This window comes from Tachypleus tridentatus, chromosome 13, assembly GCF_004210375.1.
Source record: "Tachypleus tridentatus isolate NWPU-2018 chromosome 13, ASM421037v1, whole genome shotgun sequence".
NCBI classification, from domain to species: Eukaryota; Metazoa; Arthropoda; class Merostomata; order Xiphosura; family Limulidae; genus Tachypleus; species Tachypleus tridentatus.
The window spans coordinates 222,060,932-222,084,540 of NC_134837.1; the positions used below are offsets into that span (position 1 = coordinate 222,060,932).

At 33.3% G+C, this 23,609-nt stretch overlaps 2 protein-coding genes across 9 annotated transcripts in view; one reads left to right on the forward strand and one right to left on the reverse strand.

The window, feature by feature from the left end:
* LOC143238212 (uncharacterized) overlaps positions 1–14,567 on the reverse strand; it is a 74,969-nt gene extending 60,402 nt beyond the window's left edge. The window contains exons 1-2 of one of the 5 annotated variants that reach the window (XR_013020459.1): positions 14,430–14,566; positions 7,279–9,656 (exon numbers count right to left, since the gene is read on the reverse strand). Coding sequence is in view for 4 of the 5 variants with exons in the window: in XM_076478246.1 (XP_076334361.1) it covers positions 7,279–9,553 (2,275 nt within the window). In the remaining variant the exon portion in view is untranslated. Of the gene's footprint in view, positions 1–7,278; positions 9,657–10,047; positions 10,219–11,132; positions 14,191–14,429 lie in introns of those variants that run through there. The other 4 variants (XM_076478246.1, XM_076478243.1, XM_076478244.1 and 1 more) reach the window with 4 other exon arrangements.
* Positions 14,502–23,609, forward strand: part of LOC143238213 (enoyl-CoA delta isomerase 2-like) — a 44,630-nt gene continuing 35,522 nt past the window's right edge. The window contains exons 1-2 of one of the 4 annotated variants that reach the window (XM_076478247.1): positions 14,502–14,627; positions 16,188–16,305. The gene's annotated coding sequence lies outside the window, so the exon portion shown is untranslated. Of the gene's footprint in view, positions 14,628–14,780; positions 14,961–15,117; positions 15,266–16,187; positions 16,306–16,643; positions 16,843–23,609 lie in introns of those variants that run through there. The other 3 variants (XM_076478248.1, XM_076478249.1, XM_076478250.1) reach the window with 3 other exon arrangements.

Genomic DNA, 23,609 nt, shown 5'->3' on the forward strand with positions numbered 1-23,609 from the left:
GCAATATGATGGTGAAAGTACCCTGACAAAAAGGTGTGGGAAGAAGTCAACATGGCAGCATAATTTCCCCCAAAGAATGACTGAAATAAGAAGCCAAGGACATTAGGATGTGATGAATCTGATGTGGCAAAACACAGAACAATTGATGAAGGGTGTTGTACTTACAATATAATACTGTGAAGCACAGATTGGGCACAAGATAATCCTGGTAAGAGCAGGAGGAAATATGGGATATGAAAAAAAAAAAAAAAGGGTAAAGGCAAAATCTCCTTTGAGGACAGACAATGTTTTGGGAAGGAAAGAATGGCCCAAGATATAATACGACATAGGTTTTGTGGTAAAAGATGTAGTGAATGTTAATTGATGGTAAACAAGTCCAGCTGATGATGCCCACAAGTCAAAAGGAGAAAAAATACACCTTCAAAGAATGGTGATGTATGAAACATGAGGCTAGCAGTTTGAAGGAAGAAAGTGAAACAGCATGGAGAATAATATTTATATTCTAGTCTGGCAAATGAGTGGTATGACAAAGATGATGGAGATGCAAAAGTGAAATAAAATAGAAATAACTGGAGAGGATAACTCACAGCAAAACCAAAAGGTATATGGCAGGGCTCCCTTAAAGCCCATAATGGTTTAAATGGACAGAATGACAGAGCTATCTGATACAACCATGTAAAAAAAATCAGGTATCTTAAGAAGGGAAGAATGCATGCATGATGGTCCAATAACAAAACACTCTCAATTCATGTTGATACAGATACAGATGAGAAATGGACAGAGTGACAAAACAGGGATGCTAAACTTGGGTATAGTGCCCTTCACATGAGATTGGAAAAAAGACACATGAAGCCAGAGAGAAAGTGCTAAAAGTACCCTCTTAACTAAAATCTCCATGGCTCCCAAACAAAGAGGAGAAAGCTTGGCTCAATTGAAATGTAGTTTGAAGAAACACCTTTGGAAAAAGAAAATATTAGATGAGGTGGATAATCCAACTAACTCAAGCAGCTTCTCTGATGAGAAGTTGGATAAGCATTGAAGATTCTATGAAGAAAGGAGCCAAAAGAAGCCAGACATCCATATAAAGAGAGAAAGAGGTCAAGAAAATGTAGGAATCAAACAAATGACCAGACCACCTGCCAGAAAGCTTAGGGTGCTAATGCCAGCCTGAAAGGAAGAACTCAGAACTGATAAACATGATACTCATGGACAAAACATAGAAAACAACATAAAGTCCAAAAAATTGGGATGTTAAGTGTTGGAAACATTGAATTTTGTCATCCACAATCATGAAAGAAAAGGCCTGTCTAAAAGATGGGTAGGATTCCATAGTGAACTGAGGAACATCAAGGAAGTAATTCAGATGGGAGAGATCAAAATCAAGATGCCATCATCCAATCTTCTTGGGAATGAAAAAGTCAGGAATAGATTCCTGGAAGCAAAGGAGATACTTGTTTGATGGCACTATTAATGAGAAGATCTTCAACAGTTTCTGTGAGATGCTGGTGTAAAATGGGATCCTGAGGAGAGATTGAAACTAGGACAGGACATAACATGAAAGGTGGTAGTATAAAGAGAGAAGAGTCCTTTAAACAAAACCCAAATGGCCCAGAGGTTTACTGAACAATGATATGTTAAGTGCATGAGCCTCTGCAGTATGTAGGAGGGGGTCATGTAAAACATTCAGCAGGAACCCTAATATCAGGCAAAGGGGTAGGAAAATCAAAAATTCAGAAGTAGGAAGTGCAGTTAATAAGGAAGAGGTGGAGTAAATGACACAATTGACAAAGACAAAACCCAACATTCTTGTGATATCAAGTCTAAAAAATGGTGACTGAGATCTGGTGCTTCAATAGGCTGAGAACGTACCTGCACAGCAAAGGAAGAAGGGGAATGTTGTCCAAATCTGCATTATCTTAATCTAAGCCCTCACACAAAATTGCTAATAAATTGGGAAATCACTCGGTTTACATGAAAAGGTTATCTTCTATGAACTGCAGATGACACTGTTGCATCTGCAGCCATTGTCACAACTTGATAAATGCCAGTAGCCATTGTAGTCATAACAGTAAACTGTGAATTCAGAAATACTGATTGACTACAGATAATTGAGTAAAAAATATAATTCACAATGAGATTAGAAAATGTAACTCAGCAGTAGATTATAAATAATACTTTGGATGTATTGAAATTGCACTAAAGAAAAAAATGTTTGAAATCAAGCACTACACTTAAGACTGTCATGTTAAATTGAGAATTGAAGAATAGAAGTCAGCTGCAACAGGAGGATTTGTTGCACTACCATTGATGGAGAACTGTTGGATGCTAATTTGAATGTTTAAATGTAGTTGAATAACAGAGTATACATGAGGAGGAATTAGGTGGGAGTTTCAAAGCTAATGGATAGCAAATACTTGCACACTAGAGAGCAGTCACGTCGAGAATAGCTGTAACTCTGAAAGAAGGTGAATAACTGTGTGAGAATAAGACAGTCACCAATGCTTCTTAATTGTTACAACTCTTAACTGAAAAAGTTGTTTAATATTGTCAAAGCTGAGCAACAAGATATATTGCTCTTTGTAAATTATTACACATATTCACTTTGTAAATTATTTCAAACTAAGCTTAGTATGACTTCTACATAACTTTTGCATAATAGTCTGTTTCTCAATGGCCTGATAAGCTCTGGAACTGAATTTGGTGATTTCATGGTTAAAGGGATTCAAGAAGGTCCTTAAGTAACAGATGGCATAGCAATAGTGGTAGTGGGTGAAGACTATGCAATTTTTCCTTTTCTTTATCTAACAGTTGATGGCATTCCACACTGAAATTCTGGAGCTGATGAAGAAAGAAGTATGGTTGTCTTTATCTCTGCATTTAATAATTCATTTTCCAGAAGCATTACTCTCTAAATGATGTTCTTTTCCATTAAATTGATTTTGTTATCACAGCCTTTCCATACTTCTTAAATTTTGCAGTAACCTCTCCGTGCATCCTCCATTTGTTTCACCAATCTCATCTTCAATCACATTTATTTTAATTCTTCATGTAACAAGTCTCTTGCTTCTAATTTTCTGTCTGTTTCTTCTGATCCTGTTTTAGCAATTTCATCATACCATGCAACAATTTGTTCTCACTATTTGACTTTATAGTAGAAATCTTCAACAGTTGAAGTTTAGTCAAAGTTTTATTTTATTTTTCACCAAAATATTTCACTTCTGACACAGTGTTGTAATATATTTCTTTCACTGGCATATTCTTTTAAATCATCTAATGAAAATAATTCAAAGACCAATTCATGTGATGACAGTAAGTTACTTTATTTCCTCTTTTAACATTCCTACAAACTTAAACACTTATACAATTCTGTAAATTGCTACAAGCCTACATCAGAAACATTAATAAATGGTAAACAAATAAATTTACTTGCACAAAGTAATTGTGATAGTTAACATACAAATTGATTGAACTTCTTATCTTGAAAAATTCTAAACATATCACAACTGTTCCATATTTATAATATTGCTTTCCAGATACTAGAAAAAAAATTGAAATTAAATCAATAGAATTTTCTAGGCATTCTACATGCTCTAGCTAATAAATTACAGCACTTAAAATATAACTTATAAAAATGTAATATCAATTTTGCAGACAATACATAGGTGTATAATTGTTACTACAACAAACTACAAAAATCATCCCTGAGTTAGTTAGTCCTTTCATAAAACATCAACACTAAAACACAGGTGTAAAATTAACACAAATACAAAAAGACTAACAGAATTTATGTTTAGTTAACAAATAAATAACAGAGTATGGACCAGATGACAAACTTCAGAATAATACATTCAAAGAAAAAATTTTAACAGAAATGTAAAACACAGTATACTATAAATTAAAGTTGTGGTTTGTAATTTTTCAGGTAGATGATATATTTAAATAGATTTTTGATCGATTTTCTTCCCACTCCATGCTGAATTCAGTTGTCTAATTTTGGTGCTCTGCAGTGGAATTATTTTACTTTCCCCTAGTTCAAATAATTTATTACTAAAACACATACTGTTGTCTAGAAAAGCATTTATGTACAGTTTAAACTACTGATGTATTAACCCTTTTGCTATGAGCTCAGCATAATATTCAAGAGTTTCTTAACACATTTGCACACATTAATTATTTGGTCTATAATGTTTGTTGTAGCATGTGTATCTTCACAAAATTTTGTACACTTTTAGTAAAGATTACAAGTATTTTGTATACAAAAAGATATTTTTAATGAAATAAATTTACTAAAGATTTGTTTGTCAAAATAGAGTCTGTTGCATTACTAGGCTGAGTGCAAAGTGATTTCATGTTATAATTAAAAAAAAACTATTCTTCATCCCAAAAATCTCAAATATTATTTGCATAATTTCTAAAACCTCCTAAATACATTTCAAATATTTAATTCCAATAAGATGTTATATTTTATGCTATTTTCTATACCCTAACTAGTTAGGGTCTGTCACTTGACCATCCTCATAACCATTATAAAAAAATGAAGAAATAAATACAAATGATGCTTTTTTTGTGCTACAAATTATAATAAGAAAATTCAAATTTTTACTCAAAGTAGCTTAAGTCTCATAATGCTATATATATTTACAAATACATCCATTACATTGGCCTTTCAGTCATGCCTACCTAACATTAGATAGCTTGCACTGATGTGGTGCACATGAACTCATCTTATGTATCCATTAATATAAAACACCTTTAGTTTTCCCCATCTTGACTGTGTTTCAGTGGATCAGTATTTTGTAATATAGAGTTACATCTCAATTATTATGCATTACATACATGTATATAGATTATTACTATTTAGAAATAAAGTATTAAACTTATTTTTCTTAAAATATTGAAAAATAAATCAAGAAGTAAAGCAAACAATTATCTCTTCTAGCTGTGTTCTTTGTACTCAATTGTTGCCAGGCATAAATAGCTAAGTCGTAAAGTTTCACATGTGGAAAATGTCAAAAAAAATTTACTTTTGGGTTTTGTATATACAGTTGAATAACCAAAAAATCATAAATAACTACACTGATATTTCATTAAACTTAGTGGCTACAATGTATGTAGATTTTAAAAATATGAAACTTCAAGCAGACTAAAGACACAACCTATCTCTTTGAAAGTTTGGATTGAAAGAATGTGGAAACCTTTAAACAGAATAAAATGACTGAGAAAACCATTCTGAAGCCATTCTAAGCTGTCGATTGGTTATTCACGTCATATACTGAAGTAAGAATATGTAAGTGACCACTTCAAAAAATGTAAAGAGTTGAATGGGGCCACCATGTTTGATTCCGTACACAAGCTATATCTCAGCAAAATAAAAAAATATTAGGTTCTTAGTTTATATTCTAGTTTGTCAATATCAGTAATTTAGGTTTCTAACATGTATGAAACTATAGACTTAGAATTTTGACATCACAAACATGTAATTTTAAACAGTGCTGCAATCAATATAAAACACCTCATTAAAATATATATATTTAGAAGTTTATATGTTTAAAAATAGCTAGTATGGGTAGAGAAAGCACTAGTAGAAGAGTGAACATTTCAACCTTCTTTAGCCATTGTCAGGCTCGCAAACGATGACTGAAGAAGGTCGAAATGTTGTTTGCTCCTCTACTAGTGCTTTCTCTACCCACACCAACCGTTTTTAAATATATAATTTTCTCTACAAGGAGGTTTTCTAATCATCATAGAATATTTAGATGTGTTCTTTTAGTATTTATTTTTAAATTAAGAGATTAACTCACATATAATTTTGAAGTTTGAAATATAATAGATTTAATTTGATTCCAAACTTATTGACATATATTTATAAAATAGTGGTTAATAACATTTTGAATGAAACTCAACAAACACGATGATATGACCTTTGACCTATGACCAGTCAAGAAAAGGTTAAATGGTATCACAATCTAAATCCAAAGAATTTGAAAGAAATATTATCAATATTAACTAATTTAACCAAGTTATTAGTTTCCAAGCTTTATTTACATTATTCCACTCTTCCTCTTTTTCTAATTTATAACAGTTTCTGAATGTCAAATTTATTAAAATATGAAAAATTAAATAGTGTCCATTTCACATTAAAATGTTAATACTATTACTGTATAGTGTTTGAATTACTGAATTACCATCATTTGCTAGTGGGCTCAACTTTAAACTCAGTTGGTAGAGCACTTGCTTTATGTGTGTTTTGAGTTCAGCTCTGATCCATAATATTTGAGGGACAAAATGGAACTCCTTGGCCCATATTGGCTGTCCCATTCATTTTATGAAACACCATCTGTCTATACCCAACCAACTCCCCCACTACTCAACAAACTATCTTTTGGACTCTTCCTGTCTTTGACTAGTGTTCATGTATTGTATAATATTTTCAACCATATCCCTATCAATACTAAAAGCAAGGTCTAAAATATTAACACTAGAAATAAACAATCACATAACACCAAAATGTTATTATTTAATTAAACACTAAATGTTTTGCTTTACATCTTCTTTAGGGCATTCACTAAAAGGAAAACCAAAACTGGCAGTACAAACCTTTGTACTGCTGAATGTCTAATTAAGTGATAAAATTTTGATGTTATAAGGTTGTTTGTCTAGTATTAATGTCTTCAACATACCAATATGCACCACAGCAATTAACTAAGTCTAAAATATCATTTTTTCTACTTGAACCATATGAACACAATGTCCAATAATCTTGAAAATTTCTTCATCGTCACAAAATAAAAACTGAAGTTTTGATAAACACAGTATATGTACATGAACAGGACACCTCATTTAATTAGCAGAAAATTTAATTCATCTTTTTAACATCCTTATTAGAAGGCCTGTACAAAATACCTCTGAGTAACATTTTCTCTTTTCTGTCAGTCATTTCAAATGAAACCTTCTTTAGCCTAAAGTATACCTGGGCACTGCACATACACAATAGTAAAATTTCTTTCTCTTAGGAGAACATAATAGAAAATCCTAATGGTAATTTTTTGCAAAAAACTTACATGATCTATATTATTTTTCAAAAATTTACCATGAGGAAAGCATACTCAATAGGTCTCTTTTCACGTACTGCATCTCTCCAGGATGTTTTGAACTTCTTTGCTTTGCACTGACAAGGATATGTGTTAGCAGATAGAAATGTTGTCAAAACTTCATGGAAAAATGCAATTCATTAATAATGCCTTTCAGGAATAAAATCTTGTACATAACACATTTTACCTTGCTGTGACACACATAGGGTTTTGAGGAAACTGCTGGGTCCTTCCCCTCCATCTTGGTTTGCATGTAGATGAGCTCTATCCAGAGGATGAAGTGCAACTCTAAGTAGTGATCCTTTCTCTTTAGCTACTTCTGTTAATGCATGTCGGTCATCCTTCTTTTGTTTCAATCTTGAAATCCTTTTCTTTTTTCCATGTTTGGAACCACACTCACTGCTTTTAAGGCTTGTAGGTTTAGCACTAAGTTTCTTATGAAGAGAAGTATCTGTCTTATATGTTTTATTACTTGGACTCATCATATAATTCAATGTTTGATCATTGTAACATTTTTCTTTCTGAGCATTACCTACTGTTGCTTGATTTATGATTTTTTTCTCAGAAATCTTCCCTTTACTTTCTCTAGTGATTTTTTGCTTCAAACATTTTGACACATTCTTGCCAGAAAAATCTTTTATATTTTTTAATTCTGATACTTTAAAAACTGAAATATTTTCAGCATTTTTTATTTCTTTTAATTGTTTTTCTTTTTTTGATTTTGATTTTTTTTTATTGAATCCTTTTATTTCATTTTTTCTATCAAATGTTGTTTGATTTTTACTCGCTTTTTGTTTGACAGGAGTTAGAGTTTTCATAAAACTGGATTTATTTCTGTTCAAGAAAGACATTGGATGTTTATGATGAGAAATTGTACATAGGTGGCAGTCTCTACAGAATGAATTAGTATTTTTATGTTTCAAGAGGTGCTGCTTTTTCTGAGTTCTACTATCACTCTGAATTATCCTCTGTCTTGATGGCTGAACCCGTTTGAACAATGAACTACCTGCAGGAGTAGAATACCTATTATGTACTTTTAGTTCGGTACCAGATAGCCTCCCTGATCTACGAATGATGCTACGTTTCATAACAATACCAGTGGGACTCCAGTCTTGAGCCCAAGGAATTTCTCGAAGAGATTCATAGAGTTTTTCAAGCTCACTTCCTTTGCTTCTTTTCCGAAAAGATTTAACATCTGCAAGCTGAGATACATCAGAACACACAGATGAACTATCATCTAATAAATAAGAACTTTCTGACTCAGTTTTTACATGATTTTGAATGGTAACTGAGGAAAAAACAGTTGAACAGTCTCCTCCAGAAATATCTGGTGTCTGACAACTAGATATCTTATCTTTTAAGTTTTTTCTGAGCATATTTACTGAAAACTTTTGATCACATGTATTTCCCACACATGACATAGACTGTTTGAATGAAAAATCATCATTTTCTTCAGCTAATTTCTTTTGTATTTTAGAAACAACTCCTTCCACTAATACATCACCATTATTTAACAAAGAAACAGAACTGTTATTATTGACAGAGGAACAGATACTTTCTCTTTCTATGTTATCACTAGGTGATACATTACCATGCAGTTCATTTACACTACCTTCTACTCTCTCTTTCTTTACTCCATCCATTGAAAACTCTGAAAAATCATCAGAGGAAATATGATAATTTTGTACTTGTGAACAGTACTTTTTCTCACTTTTAATGACATCTTTCACAGATATTACTTCATTCCTTTTAGAAGATGAAATTATTAAATTCTCTGATGTTTTTCTTACAGTAGGACCTAAAGACAAACTATTTTCTTGAATTATTTTTACTACAATTGGTAAATTTGATTCTTTGACATTTTCATAAAGTAAATTGCCTTCTTCATCTTTATTTTCATTTGTTTCTTCTAAGCAATCATCACTACCCATACATGAAGCAACAGATTGTTCACTTTCTGTCTCTATGCCACAAATATCTTGTGACAAAACAATGATTTCTGGCTTACCTGAAGTTCTTTTTGTGTCTGTCTGTGAGTAACTAAGTGAATTGTACATGTCTTTTATTTCATTTCTATTGTTATTGCCCACTAAGTTAGATTTTGTCACTGAATAAGGATGGTCATTCTGAACAATATGAAATGAATGGCCTCCAAAATATTCATCATTTTGCAGTATATTTTTACAAAGTTTTACACTCTTCTCATTTAAAAATTTTTTGGATACAAAGTCTGAAGAACAAGTGTTTTCACTGTTATCAGACTCTTTTGACATGCTTATATCTCCCCTCTCTGAACACTCCATTTGTGCAAACAGCTCCCGAAATTCTTCTGCTTCTTTCAGTTCTTCTGTAACTTCTCTTATAAGAATTTCTATCTCATCATCAACTTTAATAACTGTTTTTTTTGCTATTGGTACAAGCTTTGATAGCATTCCCTGTTGACTTCCTTTTCTTGTCTTCATGACAGTCCTTCAACAGGATGTACAAAAAGACATGGATGAGTTACATACAGGTAGTCGACATATTTCATTCTGTTGCTTTGTTGAATTCCACTGATGTATAGGTCTATAAAAATACAGTAGAAAAACAAACAAGTTAATGTATAACATACTGCTTTGATTAGAGTACATAAGATACATTGATGGTCAACTATTCCAGTTTACAAGTATTCACTCTTACTAATAATATAAAATGAAAAAAGAAAATTAGCACCCTTCAGCCCTATATATTTACAGGCATCCTTTTCTGTGCATATTACAAGATTTTACTTAGTTATGTTCAAAATTTAGTTAAGCAATTTTACTATCAATATATGCCAATGAAATTAGCATCAAAATTTACATTATTGTTCAAAGGTTTATATTATCTATATCTAACTTCCTTTATTTCAAAAGAAAGTTTAAAGAAAAGTTCTTGTTGTTTTGTTACATGATGAACAAGTTAATAAAATCTTAACTTTTCATCTATTAACTTGAATATCCTTCATGTATATTATACTTCCACTTATAGACAGAAACTAGGTTAATTGCTCTCTTTCTGCATTCTTCTTTCAAGCTCCTCAGGGCATGCTTGTAGAAATATATTTCTTGGAACTCGTGACAGATGCCATGCCAACTTTCTACCTGTAAGAGTTGTGATTTCCCAACCAATTATACCTAGTTCAGCTAAATGTTTACAACAAATAAAAAAGTGCATTTTAAAATATGATCTTCCAGTAGTCATTTTAAAATTGTGAAAAAGAATTTCAAACAGATTGGCATTGTTGCTGTTTTTGTCATCTCTAGCACCTCAACATTATTTTTCATCTAGAAATATGTTAGGTACATAGACAGTTGAATTGTATTTAGAACTTAGTTTTATACTTTACAAAATTATGTATTATGTATGTTTCACGATGCATATTTGAAAGGTTTAATAATTTTTTTTCACTTAACCCAATACCACCTTAGTTCACAAAAATTAGTATAATATGAGTTTCACCACATTCTGTTAGCAAAGTTTCCATGCCCACAATACCATAATACTGGCTAGGGATGCCCTATAACATATTTAACAACAGATAAAAAAAATGCTTAAGGATAGGATAGAAAAATAAAATACTAAAAATACCCTTGGGAAAACATAAAGACATGGAATTAATATAACCAAATGAAGATGTTCTAAGATTATTTGGCTGAATATTAGTATGAACTTTTTCCTCTGTCTTAATTTTAAACATTTTTTTTGCACTATACTATAATTTAAGTTGGTGATCATAGCTACAGTTAGTAATATTGTCTTAAAAACTTTTGATATTCATTTAAAAGGTTGTAGGGGTTATGCAAATAAAATATGAAAACTATAAAATGGAAAAAGAAGTATTTTTATAATAATTTTACTTTGTTGGTTATATAATATGCTAATTAGACATACTCCAATAACCTTATAGTAAATGAAATTTATGTTGAAGTATACCTAGATGGGCATCATTTGCCACAAAGTGGGATTTAAGCAAAGAGAAAAGGATCACTATAATGAAAAGAAATTAAAAGAAAAACTTACTATTTCAGAGTCCAAAGGAGGTTTAGAGGATGGTGATGTGAAGCAATTTATAGCCAGATAAGGAGTTGACCAATAGATACAAAAGGTTACAAAAGTGTGAGACATGGTCCACATGCCAGCCTGTATAATTTCTTCCAGTGGGTAACAGAAGTGGGCAGCAGACAAGAGGATAGAATGACAAATCTGTTTGGAGAAAACTTAGAAATAACAGCTAACGTATCTGTTCCAAGATTCAAACCACTTAGTACATGACAAGCAAGAAGCCAAAATTGATTAGACTAGACCCATAAATAGAGATCCCACATTTAAAGCTAACTGAATGTGAATAAGTGCTCCTTTGTTAAATGATGTCAAAGATTAAATAGACCAATATCATAGGCAGGAAATGATCCAAGGCCTGACATATTGCAATAAATTTGAATAAGTTGATGTGAAAAGAAGATTCAAGCATTATTGAATGACCTGTGATCTCCTAAGAATCTATATATCATCTTCATTCCATAAGAAAAGTGTCTGTAACTGATGCAAATAAAAAAAAAAGCAGCCAAGATGTTCTCTCTGTTATTGGCAACAGGCAAAGTCTACTTCAGGGAGGGGGAGAGAAAAATGATGGAATCTAAGGGATCCCAAACAAGATTCCATTTATTCCACAACACCCACTGAAAATTATGCATGTGTACATGACCCTAGGGTATAAGGGCTTCCATGAATTCTCAGGTCTCCAAACAAGCAGATTTGGTTTGGGAAACCAAGAGTTCAACTGACCTCAAACAAAAAGAAGACTGAGCTCTGCTGAGAAAGTAGCCCTAAATGGATTAGATACTATGTGAGGTTGAGATAGGTCTTCTGCAGCTTGACTAACCATCCCACACAAGCAGTCTCCTGTCAGAGGAAATGTGTACGGGTGAGACAGACTTATTGAGATGGAGTTAAAAGTAGTCAGTTATTCATATTGTGATAGAACCACAAACCATGGTAATGATGATGGCAGGCAAAAGCACTAAATGCATGGCAAAAAGAGAGAAAATGCTAAAAGTTGATCTTCATAAATAAAATAAAGGTAATGTCTCATGGCTGGAGAGATAGGGATATGAAGATATGCATCTGAGAAGTTGGCCTTCATCATCCAGAGAAGCAAAGTGAATACCCATCGAAATGTGAGGAAAGTTCATGATGGACTAAGGAAGTCAGAAAAGTGGTTGAGGTTATACAAGTCAATAACCTGACAGCAATTCCCAGTATTTTGGGAATCACAAACTGCTAGAAAAAGAATCTCAGAGAAGGAAACCATATTTGTTTCATAATGTTCTTGTGCAGGAGTTATCAAATTGCTTCTGAGATATACTTCATGAAAGGGGATCCAGTGGAGGAAAAAAGGAAATGAGTGTTGAACAGGGGGAGGGAATGAAGGGAAAGACATTCTGATAGAATGTGAAGAACCTAGCAACCTGTTATGGATTCACACAACAGATTAACAAAGTTGGCCAACTATGCCAGAACCTATTGGATCATCACTGACACAAATGGTACCAAAAAACATGGTGATAAGTAATTTGGAGGCTCATTGATGAAACTTGGGGAAAAGGCACTGGTAGTAGGGATGAAGCAGGGGAGTCAGACATGAAAATTGAAGCATGAGAAGGCTGGGAGTGTTGTCATGTGACCTCCACCCTACACATTAATATATTAATATATTAACACAGATTGGTGCAAAAATGAATCCAAATTGGGATATCTTAAATAGGAAGCAGGGAGATGTACATGTGAAAAGAGAGCATCCCAATCAAGAAGATCTCAACAACAAAAGAGCCATGTATGAAGAGATATGGTAAAGAAAGATAAGAATACCAAAGTGAAAAAGGAAAGGGTAGGAGTATCCACCAAAAGCTCTTTGAGAATGGTGGAGAGCCTTGGAAAGAAGGTGAATGGAAGAAAACTAGCAGAGGGCAGTGGTTAATGTGATCCAAAGAGATAAAAACTGGGCTGAAGAAAATCTTAATACAATCTCTGGGTCCTATCCTGAATCAAAAACTCCAAAATCTGAGTCCAAATAATAGAAATTTCTATTTATGATAAGTCAATGAAAAAGATTACCTTTATACTACAGATAAGAGAACACTGAAATATCAGTTAAAATAAAAGTTCTCTTATCTGGACAACAAGCTCCCAATGAACGTAATTTTCTTGTTTATATCTAGAAACTCTTCAGGATGACAAATATTGCTAAAATCTTCATTTGTAAAGAGGTTTTAAAAAAAACAGTAACAAAGCTATCTCATAATAAATGGTATCTAATGATTTTAGTGCATTCTGCTAAGTTAAATGAATTCCAATTTTAAATGAAGAAACACAAGTCATACATCATTCTATTACTTTAGTCGTTCTTATTTTTGTACAAACAAAACAGTATTACAAAATCTAACAAATATACCACAAATTGCTATTAACATTTAATAACTATTAAAGAAGCAAATGAATTAATATTAAGAAGGAACAAAAAAAATTATATGATAGCTCTATAAAATATTCAAGAACCTAAAATAGAGAGAGTGTAGCAGAAAGTCAGTGCTTTTCAACAATTAGATATGACAGAGTAACTGGTGATAATAATTTTACAAATGAGGAAGGTGATGCTGATATTAGCAATTGCAACTGCATGTAATACCCATACAAATAAATAACACTTTATTGAGAGAAAAAAACGCAAGTTTAAAAGTTTTTGAGTCCACTTAACTAAACATTACTGAATGAAATATTCTAAAGTCACTTGACCAATATTACTATATTTATTGTAAATATTGTGAAGGACTACAAGTATTTAATATTAATTATAATACTTCATACTTCTTGATAACTAAAAAGAAACTGGGTGAAGGAATAGCTATTGACATTAGTCATAACAAATAATTAAACTAAAGAAAGTGTTTACTCTGGTACAAACGTTTTAATGTAGGCCCATATAACATACAAATTGCACTAACTTAGAGCAAAGTAACATAATATTAAGCCGCAATTATAACCATTTCACGCTTTTACATGCAATTGATGCTACACTGTGTACTCACTGTATACAGCTTTATTGGTATAGCATTGCAATTAATAATGACAACTTACAAGTCTGTAGCATAAACCAACATTATCAATATATTCAGCACTGTTACACATAATAAATTTTGTAGTGTAATTCAAGGAATGGAAGGAGGTTATTGTGATTCGTAAAAGTTAAAATAAAATTATATTTAACAATTTTAATAATGCAAAATTATTATTTCTAATTATTAAAATAAAAATATTTACCCTCAATAGAAATGTATTCGTCCTTGTTTTCTCTCTAATCATCAAATTGACAAAAGAAGATAAAATACATATCGACATTATCGCCACCTTCTGGCAAACATCGAAACTCCAAAGTGCTTTTTATAGAAATGGTTTATGTCACAAAGGCTGTTCAACTGTAGTAGATTGTACTACTGTTAGTAAAAGATAAGTTGTGAGGTACTTATATTTAACCTACTCATGTAACAGATATTTATTGTAAGATTTTGAAGGTCATTCAGTAGATACAGTATTAACTCACTTTGACCTTTTTTATTTTATTCAGTATTCCTAAATCCACAAATATAGACATCTAAATCTATAATACGAATAGGATAAAATAGTGTTTGCCATTCATTGTTATGCGAGATATTAAAGTCGCTCCAGTTTAATCAATTTACCAAGTCAGTAACAACGTAAGTGATAATTTACACTATAAACACGCATTTTCCTTACATTCAGAGAGTATGAGAGGAAATGAAAATGATTATGATCTTTGCGCTAATAAAAGAGGTGAGACCGTCTACCTTCTATTTCTTGGTGCAAAAGTCACACTAGTTTCTTCATATTTTTATTGAGAGACTAACTATGAAGCTAGCTTTTTATCGTTTTAGTAAAAATATTCTTAGATTATGATACCGTATATATCATCAATCGCAAATATAAGTATTGTGTCAAGTTTAACGTCTAAGCTGCTAATTTGGTTTGTCATGGAAAACAGCTGAGAAAATAAGGAATCTGAATCTGGTCTTATAATTCTACTCTTTCCATAATGATGTTAGTACTGTTAGCCACCTACAAAAGTATTTTTTCCACATGTCAGTATCCTTTGTTAAATATGGAGTTCAAAATTCAGGCTTCAAGTGAAGCCTAATAGTGATTTATACAATTAGATATAATTGTTATAACGTTTTTTGACCTGTAATAAATGTGATAATTAAGCTAATACTGATTATACTACAAGTAACACTAACACAGTAACAGACCATTGCTTCAATGGCTTGAGTAACTTAGCCACTACAATGCCAAAATCCCCTTTTTCAGTAATATGATTAAGATTACTAATTAGTGGGTTTCATCTGTATTAAATATGTGATCCAAATTATGGTATTCCTTATGTATTACCATGCAATTACTGTAAAGTCATTTTCCAAATTCTTAATTCCTCAACATCTTCATTGCAGTTTAAAATGTCTGTGTATTTAATGTTATCAACAAACTTGATCAACTTAGTTCTGTTAGTGGTATAATGCTAAAAACACAAAGAGCAAAGATCCAAGCAATGATAAGGACCCATTGTCAGTAGATATTACTGATAATAAGTTGTTAGTAGTAACAATACCATATAACTATAATGCTATAGTATTTTTTTATTTTTCTCACTATATTGTGACTGTCAATTCAGCTGATATTCATATATTAAGTCTGTAATAATTTTTTCAGAGTGAAACCTACTTATAGATATTTATTTGTATCATGTCATTCTTAAACTGAAATATTACACTCACAGTATATATTATGAATATTAAAGAGAAAATTATGAATATTAAATATATATGAAAATCTTGAACTTTAACCAGTAATTGTATTTATGGATAATTTAACAATAAAGAGGACATATGATATGATAAACAAATGAATTTGCTACTTTTTCTTTTCAGGAGAACAACAATATACTTTAATCAAATATTTTTTGAATGTCATTTCACAGTTCTGTTTTTTGATTTTTTAATCTCTTAGTGCCAAGGTGTATAGGAACCTAAACAGTGAGTTTGCAAATGTAAAAGAAAAATTAAACACACTGAAAGAAAATCCTGGTAATGAGGTCAAACTCCAACTATACAGTTTGAACAAACAGGTTAGTGTATCATACCAATGTGGTTTTAAGTCCATTTTACCTTGACATATAGTAACATATATTAATTTAGGTATCTATAAAAGAAATTTTATACATATACACATTAGTGTATAATTACATATATTTGACTGAAATGTACCCTCTTTGAGCAGACCATTTGTTTTCTGCCTCTGCTATAACTGTGATGGCACATTTAATTCAGAATAATATGAAAAACAGGTGGAAATAAAGTTAGTATAAGTGTTCGCATTTTGCACATATGTTAGCAATAGTTTAGTAAGTTAAAATGTGTATATGTATCCTAAAATTCCAAGTCAGGAAAAATAATACATTTGAGTGACTGCTTAGTGCCAGTAAAACTAAAAGTCTTGACATTACCTGCTGAATCCTAATTCAACATAACATAGAGACAATAAGGGAATATTTGGCTCTTCAAGTTTATCCTTGCATACATACACCTGAGAAAAGGGTGGGTACAACTACAGGAGAATCGACCACTAGGACTGTTTCTGATGATGGAATGATTATCTTGTAGTGGTGAGTTAATGTCTGTCATTTTATCTTGAGAAAAGAATGAAAGTGATGATATTTTTAAGTTTACAAGATTATCTACAGTATCCATAGGATAAGGTGCTGTGATTTCTTTGTTTTATAATATTTTGAAGATAATAGTATGAGAGTACACAAGTTTAAGATTTGGAAAGCACAAGCTAGGTTCAAGTGAAAATAGTTGTATTTTTATAATAGGGTGATTGGTTTACTGAATGAATTGATTTTGGCAGTAGAAAGTCAGTATGCTGCAAGATTTTAAGAGAGGAATTGATTGTTGACTTCCTAAAAAATAAAAGATTAAATTTCTACTTTTCTTAAGAGCAGATATTTAAGGACAACTACCAAGATGATACCTCACTTCTTTATGCAAAATAAGTTAATCCTTCATGCATCAGCATATGAGATTTGAATCCCACTAAGCTTGAGCAAATTCCAACCAAATTTCATTTTGTTAACTTGAACTGCAATAGCTCATAATAACTTTATCATGCAATGATAGTTCTTCATCAATAAGAGGACAATATGTGCAGTTACTCTTTGTAAACATTCTTGCTGAAAACAACTTCATTTGTTTCTTGCCATTGTCTCAAAGTGATGTTTTTGAAACTATTTTTTTCAATTACATGACATTTATGACAATTAATGAAACAGATTTCATTTGAGTTCAACTGGTTTCTTTCATCACAATAGAAAAATATTTTGTTTTTGTTTTTTCTTGTTTTACTGCTTACCTATTATTAATTTGCAAGTGATAGTAACTTCTACTTTGTCCAGTAATGGTGACAATGTTACCAACTTGGAATCTGTGGCTACTGGAGGATGTAACAGCCATCATTTAATGTGTTATGGGTTCTCTTGTGCACATTGGGTCTTCTTTTCCTGGTCATTTGGCTGATGTTCCTTCTCTGCAGTTTGAACAACACGACCAAGATGATAAAGATTGTTTTGACTGGCTTTCTCCTTCACCAGATTTTGCTGTAGGTGCTGATTTATCTGTAGAAGAAAATATTTAATCTTTTGATTTCTTTCTTAACATGATTTTGTGTGTATGTTTTTCTATTTCTTCAGTGTCTTTCAGTTCCACTTGTTCTTTACTTCACAAAATCCATTTTCAAGAAAATTCTACCTTTCCTCCTTTGCCTTATGTTGGTGTTCATACATACTCATTTTTGAACATCTGTGCATTTGTACCCATGTGCTTCATTTTCCTTGTCTTCTGACTCTTTTGTTCTAGCATACAATGATTCTTCATTCACTGTCCTTGATTCCCAATATTAGTATCTTTTACCTGCTTATAGGCAAACCCTTTAACTTCTTTTTCTCTATCTAGTGCCCTGTTCTCACTTTTTTCTTTTTGTCACAACCCTTCTAAGTTATCTCTCTGTCCCTTCACCTAATTTTCTGAGGCACTTCATCATATTTTAGAATGGTTTTCTGGAAAGGTTTTCCCCTCTTTACCACTTTATCCTATACTACTAATTATACTTTATCATTCCTTACTTTTTTCTTCTACTGTTAAGACCTGTTGGATCAGGATACACTCATAACTAATGTTTTCTTGTCTCACTTTTATCTCTGCAATATTTGTTGAGGTTTTTTCTAGAGGTCTTTGAGGGTGTGCCTGATCCTGTGGAGGCCCTGACCTGGCATCAATTCTTGTTTTCTCATCTTTTTCAACTTCACCCATTTATTCCTGTTTCTATGCCTGCTCCATTCACACACCCATTCTCATTCAAGCTTTCTTTTCATCTTTCTACTTTAAGGTTATTTCTTGGCTTGTTGGAAACTACCCTGTCAGTTCTGGCCCAATGGTCACCTGTTTGTCTTGCTTTGCCAACATTTTGTCTCCATTTTCAACCTGTAGAGAGTTCTTCAGATTCTAATTCATGATCTATTTCCCCATTTCTCTTTTTTCCACCTTCACCTTTTGTATTTTTTTTCCCTTCTCTCTCTGACCATGTTTGTCATTTCATAAATGCCATCAAGAGGGGTATTACTCCTAGATATTACTGTAGTCTTTTTGTGGTCCACAAAAAACTGTAGACCAGAATTCAGTTATTAACTATCATCTCTTAATTACTTCATAGTCATATCATGTTTCTGAATGGAGGGTTTCTTTTCTCTTCAATGATTCTATTTACTCAGTCTTTGGATGACCAGTTTTTATGATTACCCTGTCTTCCTGAGATTTTGTACATTTCTTCTATGATCATAGAATCTTCCAGTTTTGTGCTCTTACTTTTGGCATTGTATCTGGTTCTTACATCTTCAGTTGAATCATGGTAACATTTGCTTACCAAATTCATGGACTGGAGCTGAATTTTCATTATTATATTGCCACTTGACTTTTCTTTGCCACTTTTATCACACCTACCTTCTTCTGCAGGAGGCTGCTCAGCTGGACTGACAAATAAAGTGTTACAAATCTTTTTCTCATGCCTACCTTAGAGCTGTTACAACTATATGTTTTTCAACTTTTATCTCAGTCAGATTTAGCCTTTGCAACTTTTCCTTCAAGCAATGTAATTTCTTGTCAATGTCTGCACTTGTCAATGGCTTGACTTTGGGTGTATGTGCTCCAGAATCAACACACTTAAACGTCTCACAGTATGCTGGGCATTTTCTTCCTTCTTCTCACGGATCAGTTGGTCATGATCCACTTTGACAGTTCTATGACTGTTTTTTATTTCAATCATTAAAGGAGCACACATTCCAGGATTCTGCTTTCATGTACCTGTTACATCTCATACCTTGTCATGTGTCACAGGTTCTGAATCTGGTGGCAGCTTGCCTCTCTCACCCAAACTATATTATATCCATGGAGTAATCTTTCCACTCTCAGGCTTTTTATTGGTTTTCTTTTAGTTCAGCATGCTTCTCTTTGATGCTTTCTCTACCTCTATCACTGCCAAATTTCCAATCTTTTGCTCTCCAGTTCCTCACCCTTTAGTCTTGGTAATCATTGTTCTTGGCCAAAACTGGGTTAATCTTTTTTCTGTATGCTTATCATCCTATCCATCTTCTCAGTTGTTTTTTTGTCTTGATATATGATGCTCAATGTCGGGTCCTTTTTATGGCCCATCTTTGGCCTGCTCAACCTTGGTTTCTTTTGCTTGTCAGTTGACATTCAAACATTCACTTCCTTTGCCTCTATGTTTTTCTCCATCCTTACATGGCTTTTTTTCACCCAGTGGTGTTGTCCATTTATTTTCTTATATGGCATTTGTCTGATCTAATGCCTTCCTAGTCAGGATCTTTGATGGTGTAGCCTTTCATCCTGTTCTGGTTGCCCTTATCAACAGAAGTAAGCAATTTTTTTTTTTGGCATAAGTACATGTACAACTACATTTTTTGCAGTCCTGTCTCATACCTCCATTTTTTACTCATTACTGTAGGGTTTTCCTTACCCTGTCCATACTCTTTTGATCAATTCTTTTCAGATATATTGGCCACCTCTGCATCCCGTACTTCCATACTGGGACATTAATGTAGAATTCCATTCCATTGCCTTTCTTGTTTGAGCCTGTTGACTTGTAGTCTTTGTTTCCCCTGTCTCTTATAGCATATTTTTTCCCTCTTGAAGTACAAGTTGCACTGGTCAGATATATTCACAATAGCCACCTTTTGCACACTGTATCATGTAATACATCTTCTTTATACAGATTGTTCCCTCCTTCACATGACATGAGCAGCTTGTGAAGGTTACTTCTTTTTGCCCATTTCTCTTCCTGCTGTTTCTCGTTTTACCCCTAACCTGATAAATATAGATTTCTATATCTAGTGTGTGCACTCCATTGTCATACTGCCTGTATGGCTTCTTTCAAGGGTTCCCATTTCTGGCTATTTATTCCATTGCAACCCTCTTCCTATTTGAATTGTTCTCCCTTTATCCATACCAGTTGGGTTCATTGTTTCATCCAGTTGGCTTTTTCATATTATCCTTGTCTTCTTCACTGTTCTTCTGTGTTATCTCACATCAAATATGCCACCTCTCCTTTTACCTTACTTCTCATCTCGGTTGGCTTTTAGAGAAGATTCTGCAAGTGGATATGTTGACATTCATCTCCCATTATCTTCATCACATCACAGCTTCTGCATCCTTAGTGTATCATTTACTGTATGAGCCAGTACTTCAGATTTCAGTGCAGCTATGACACGGGGAGTCTTTATTAACACCTTGACTTGGAATATCTCTCATGGTATTGATCACTAAGATCTACTTTACTCTTGTTTTTGTTGTATTCAAAGCAATGGTGGGTTTCAGGTTTTTCTCATGGTAATTCTGCATTTCACAAATTCACCATTGTGCACTATACCAAGTATGCATACATCTTTTTATCCTTCCACTTTACAGTCATGATCTTTCCATGATAATAAGTTTGCATTTTGCCCTTTTTGAGTTTAGCAATCTTCAGTTGCTGTGGCACGAATTTTCTGTTCAATCTCACAGTTCCAATGGCATAGTATTTGCAGCAATTAGTTGATCAAAGATCGTAGGACTGTTGTGAAAATTGTTTATATGAACATGAGAGCCTGTTCCCAATAGTGGCTGCATCAATAACATCATGATGTAATCAGCATGAGGCATATCAGAAACTATTGTCTCAGAGTTAGTATCATTTCTGGTGTAAACAATAAAATCCCATATATATAGTCACTTCTGGCTTGACTGACAGACCCACTTCTGGCACATGGAACCAGGATGGGTACTTTCATCATATCAAGGTGCTCTTTTGGCTGCCCATTGGACATGTCCCAATTTTTATCCCTCACAGTGGATTATATCATTATGATTCATTCCAAGAACTACAAGATTGTTTCTTACATCAAATGCCAAAGTGTACCTGATCCAGGAGTCTTTGAACCCATTCTCAATGAGTTTATCTGATTTTGTAATACATGCCAGACACTGTTGTGGACTGTCTCTCTTGACCAGACCAAATTCAACTTTGAGAATGGTCTCTAGCCCATCTGGTTTTTTATTGGGTCCACTCTCAGTTGGGCATACTCCCTCATTGATGCCTTTGTCATCTCTCTCAACTCCAAACTTTTATAATTTTGTCTCCTGTCCCTAAGCCCTAGCTGTCATTGTTGTCAGTCAGGACTGGTTTCACTTGTTTTTCTTTTTTTATCCACTACTACATCTTCTACCTCAGGTCCTTGATTTGGGACACACTTTGCTGGGCCTCTTAATAGTGCATCTTGGACCAGCACAGCCATGTTTCCTCCTCTTCTCAGCTGAAAACCATATCCTCTTTTCCCCAGCCCAAAATACCTTCTTTCTTGATTCAACTCCACATGTAACTATTTTATCAAATAATATACTTCCTCCATCTTTGTTTCAGATTTGTCCAGTCCATCAAGCCAGATTCTCTGATTGTGTAGTCTTTCTCTTTAATGTTACTCTTCTACCTTGTCTTTGTATCAATGCAAATGACATTTTTTTTTATGTGGGTCCATCCTCCACCAACTTCCTTCTGCATGTCCTGCTATAAGCCATCTTCTACATTTTCTACCCAGTTTTTTTTTTATCACAGCTTATATATTTTTCGTTGTGGGTTGATGCTTACAGGTTCTTCTATATTTCTTCCCATTCAATTCATCATTCTGTTCATTCTTTCACTACTCATCAGGCTGTGTTGTCCCCTGAAAGCTACAAACTCACTCCAATCATTGTTTTTCCATCTACTCACCATCCATAGATGGGTGAATACATTTACTTTTTTTTTACAGTCTCTTTCTTTTGTTCATGTAATCCTGCTATGTTGCTGGTTGTGTCTTCCAGCACATACTTAACCAAAAGTTACATTGCATCAGAATACCAGAGCACCCAACTCATCTTCTTTTCTTCTACATACTATTATTTCAGACTGTATCTTTTACAGACTATCATGGAAAAAGTCAGCACAATAGAAATGTGTTCTGCTCACTTCTCTGACTAACACTTGTTTGTTGTAAATATAGGGTTTTATGGTAGCGCATTGCACTGTGTCCAGTAAAAGACCTTTCTGGTCTAAAGGACTGGTAGGGACCTGGGTCTCCCCATCACAAATCCTCCACTCTTTTTTCATTCAGTATAACACTGAAGACCATTGTTACTAATCAGTTTCTAGCTGTTGGAATTGTGAACCAGGGAGAACTCTCACCTATTAGAATCAGGTGCTGGAGCAATATACAATTTAGTACCAATACAGTGGGAAGTGGGGCAGTGGTAATACCATCAGCTTAGTTCTGGTAATTCCTTGTATAAATAACATATGCCACTTTTTCCCTCAGCTTGTGTCCATTTAATAGAGTTCAGGTGAACACACACATTATGGTTCTGTGCTATCTTCTTGCAGACAAGAACGTGTTCAGTAGAGTTCAATATATTACTGTACCCTCCTCCTGCAACTAGTGTCTGTTTTAGTAGAGTTGAGGTGAACACTTACTATATGTAACCATAATACGTCTTTTGTGCCCTCCTTCTATAATCTCTTCATCCAGTTGAGGTGAGCATACATGATAAGCCACACCAACCACACTACACATGATTTTATTTTACTCCTCTCTGTGACACATGGAGCTCATATGCCTCTTCCTTATCATCTGGGTGAAGAGTACACCCTGGACTAGATGAGATCCTTTCTTCTGTGGGCATGCTCTTGTGGGGCTTCTGCTCTTGGGTTTCACACTCCATGGACTTCCTTTAGGCACTTTGTAAAGGGAACTCATTTAGGTGAGAGTTGCACAGGCCTCTCCACTACTTCAGT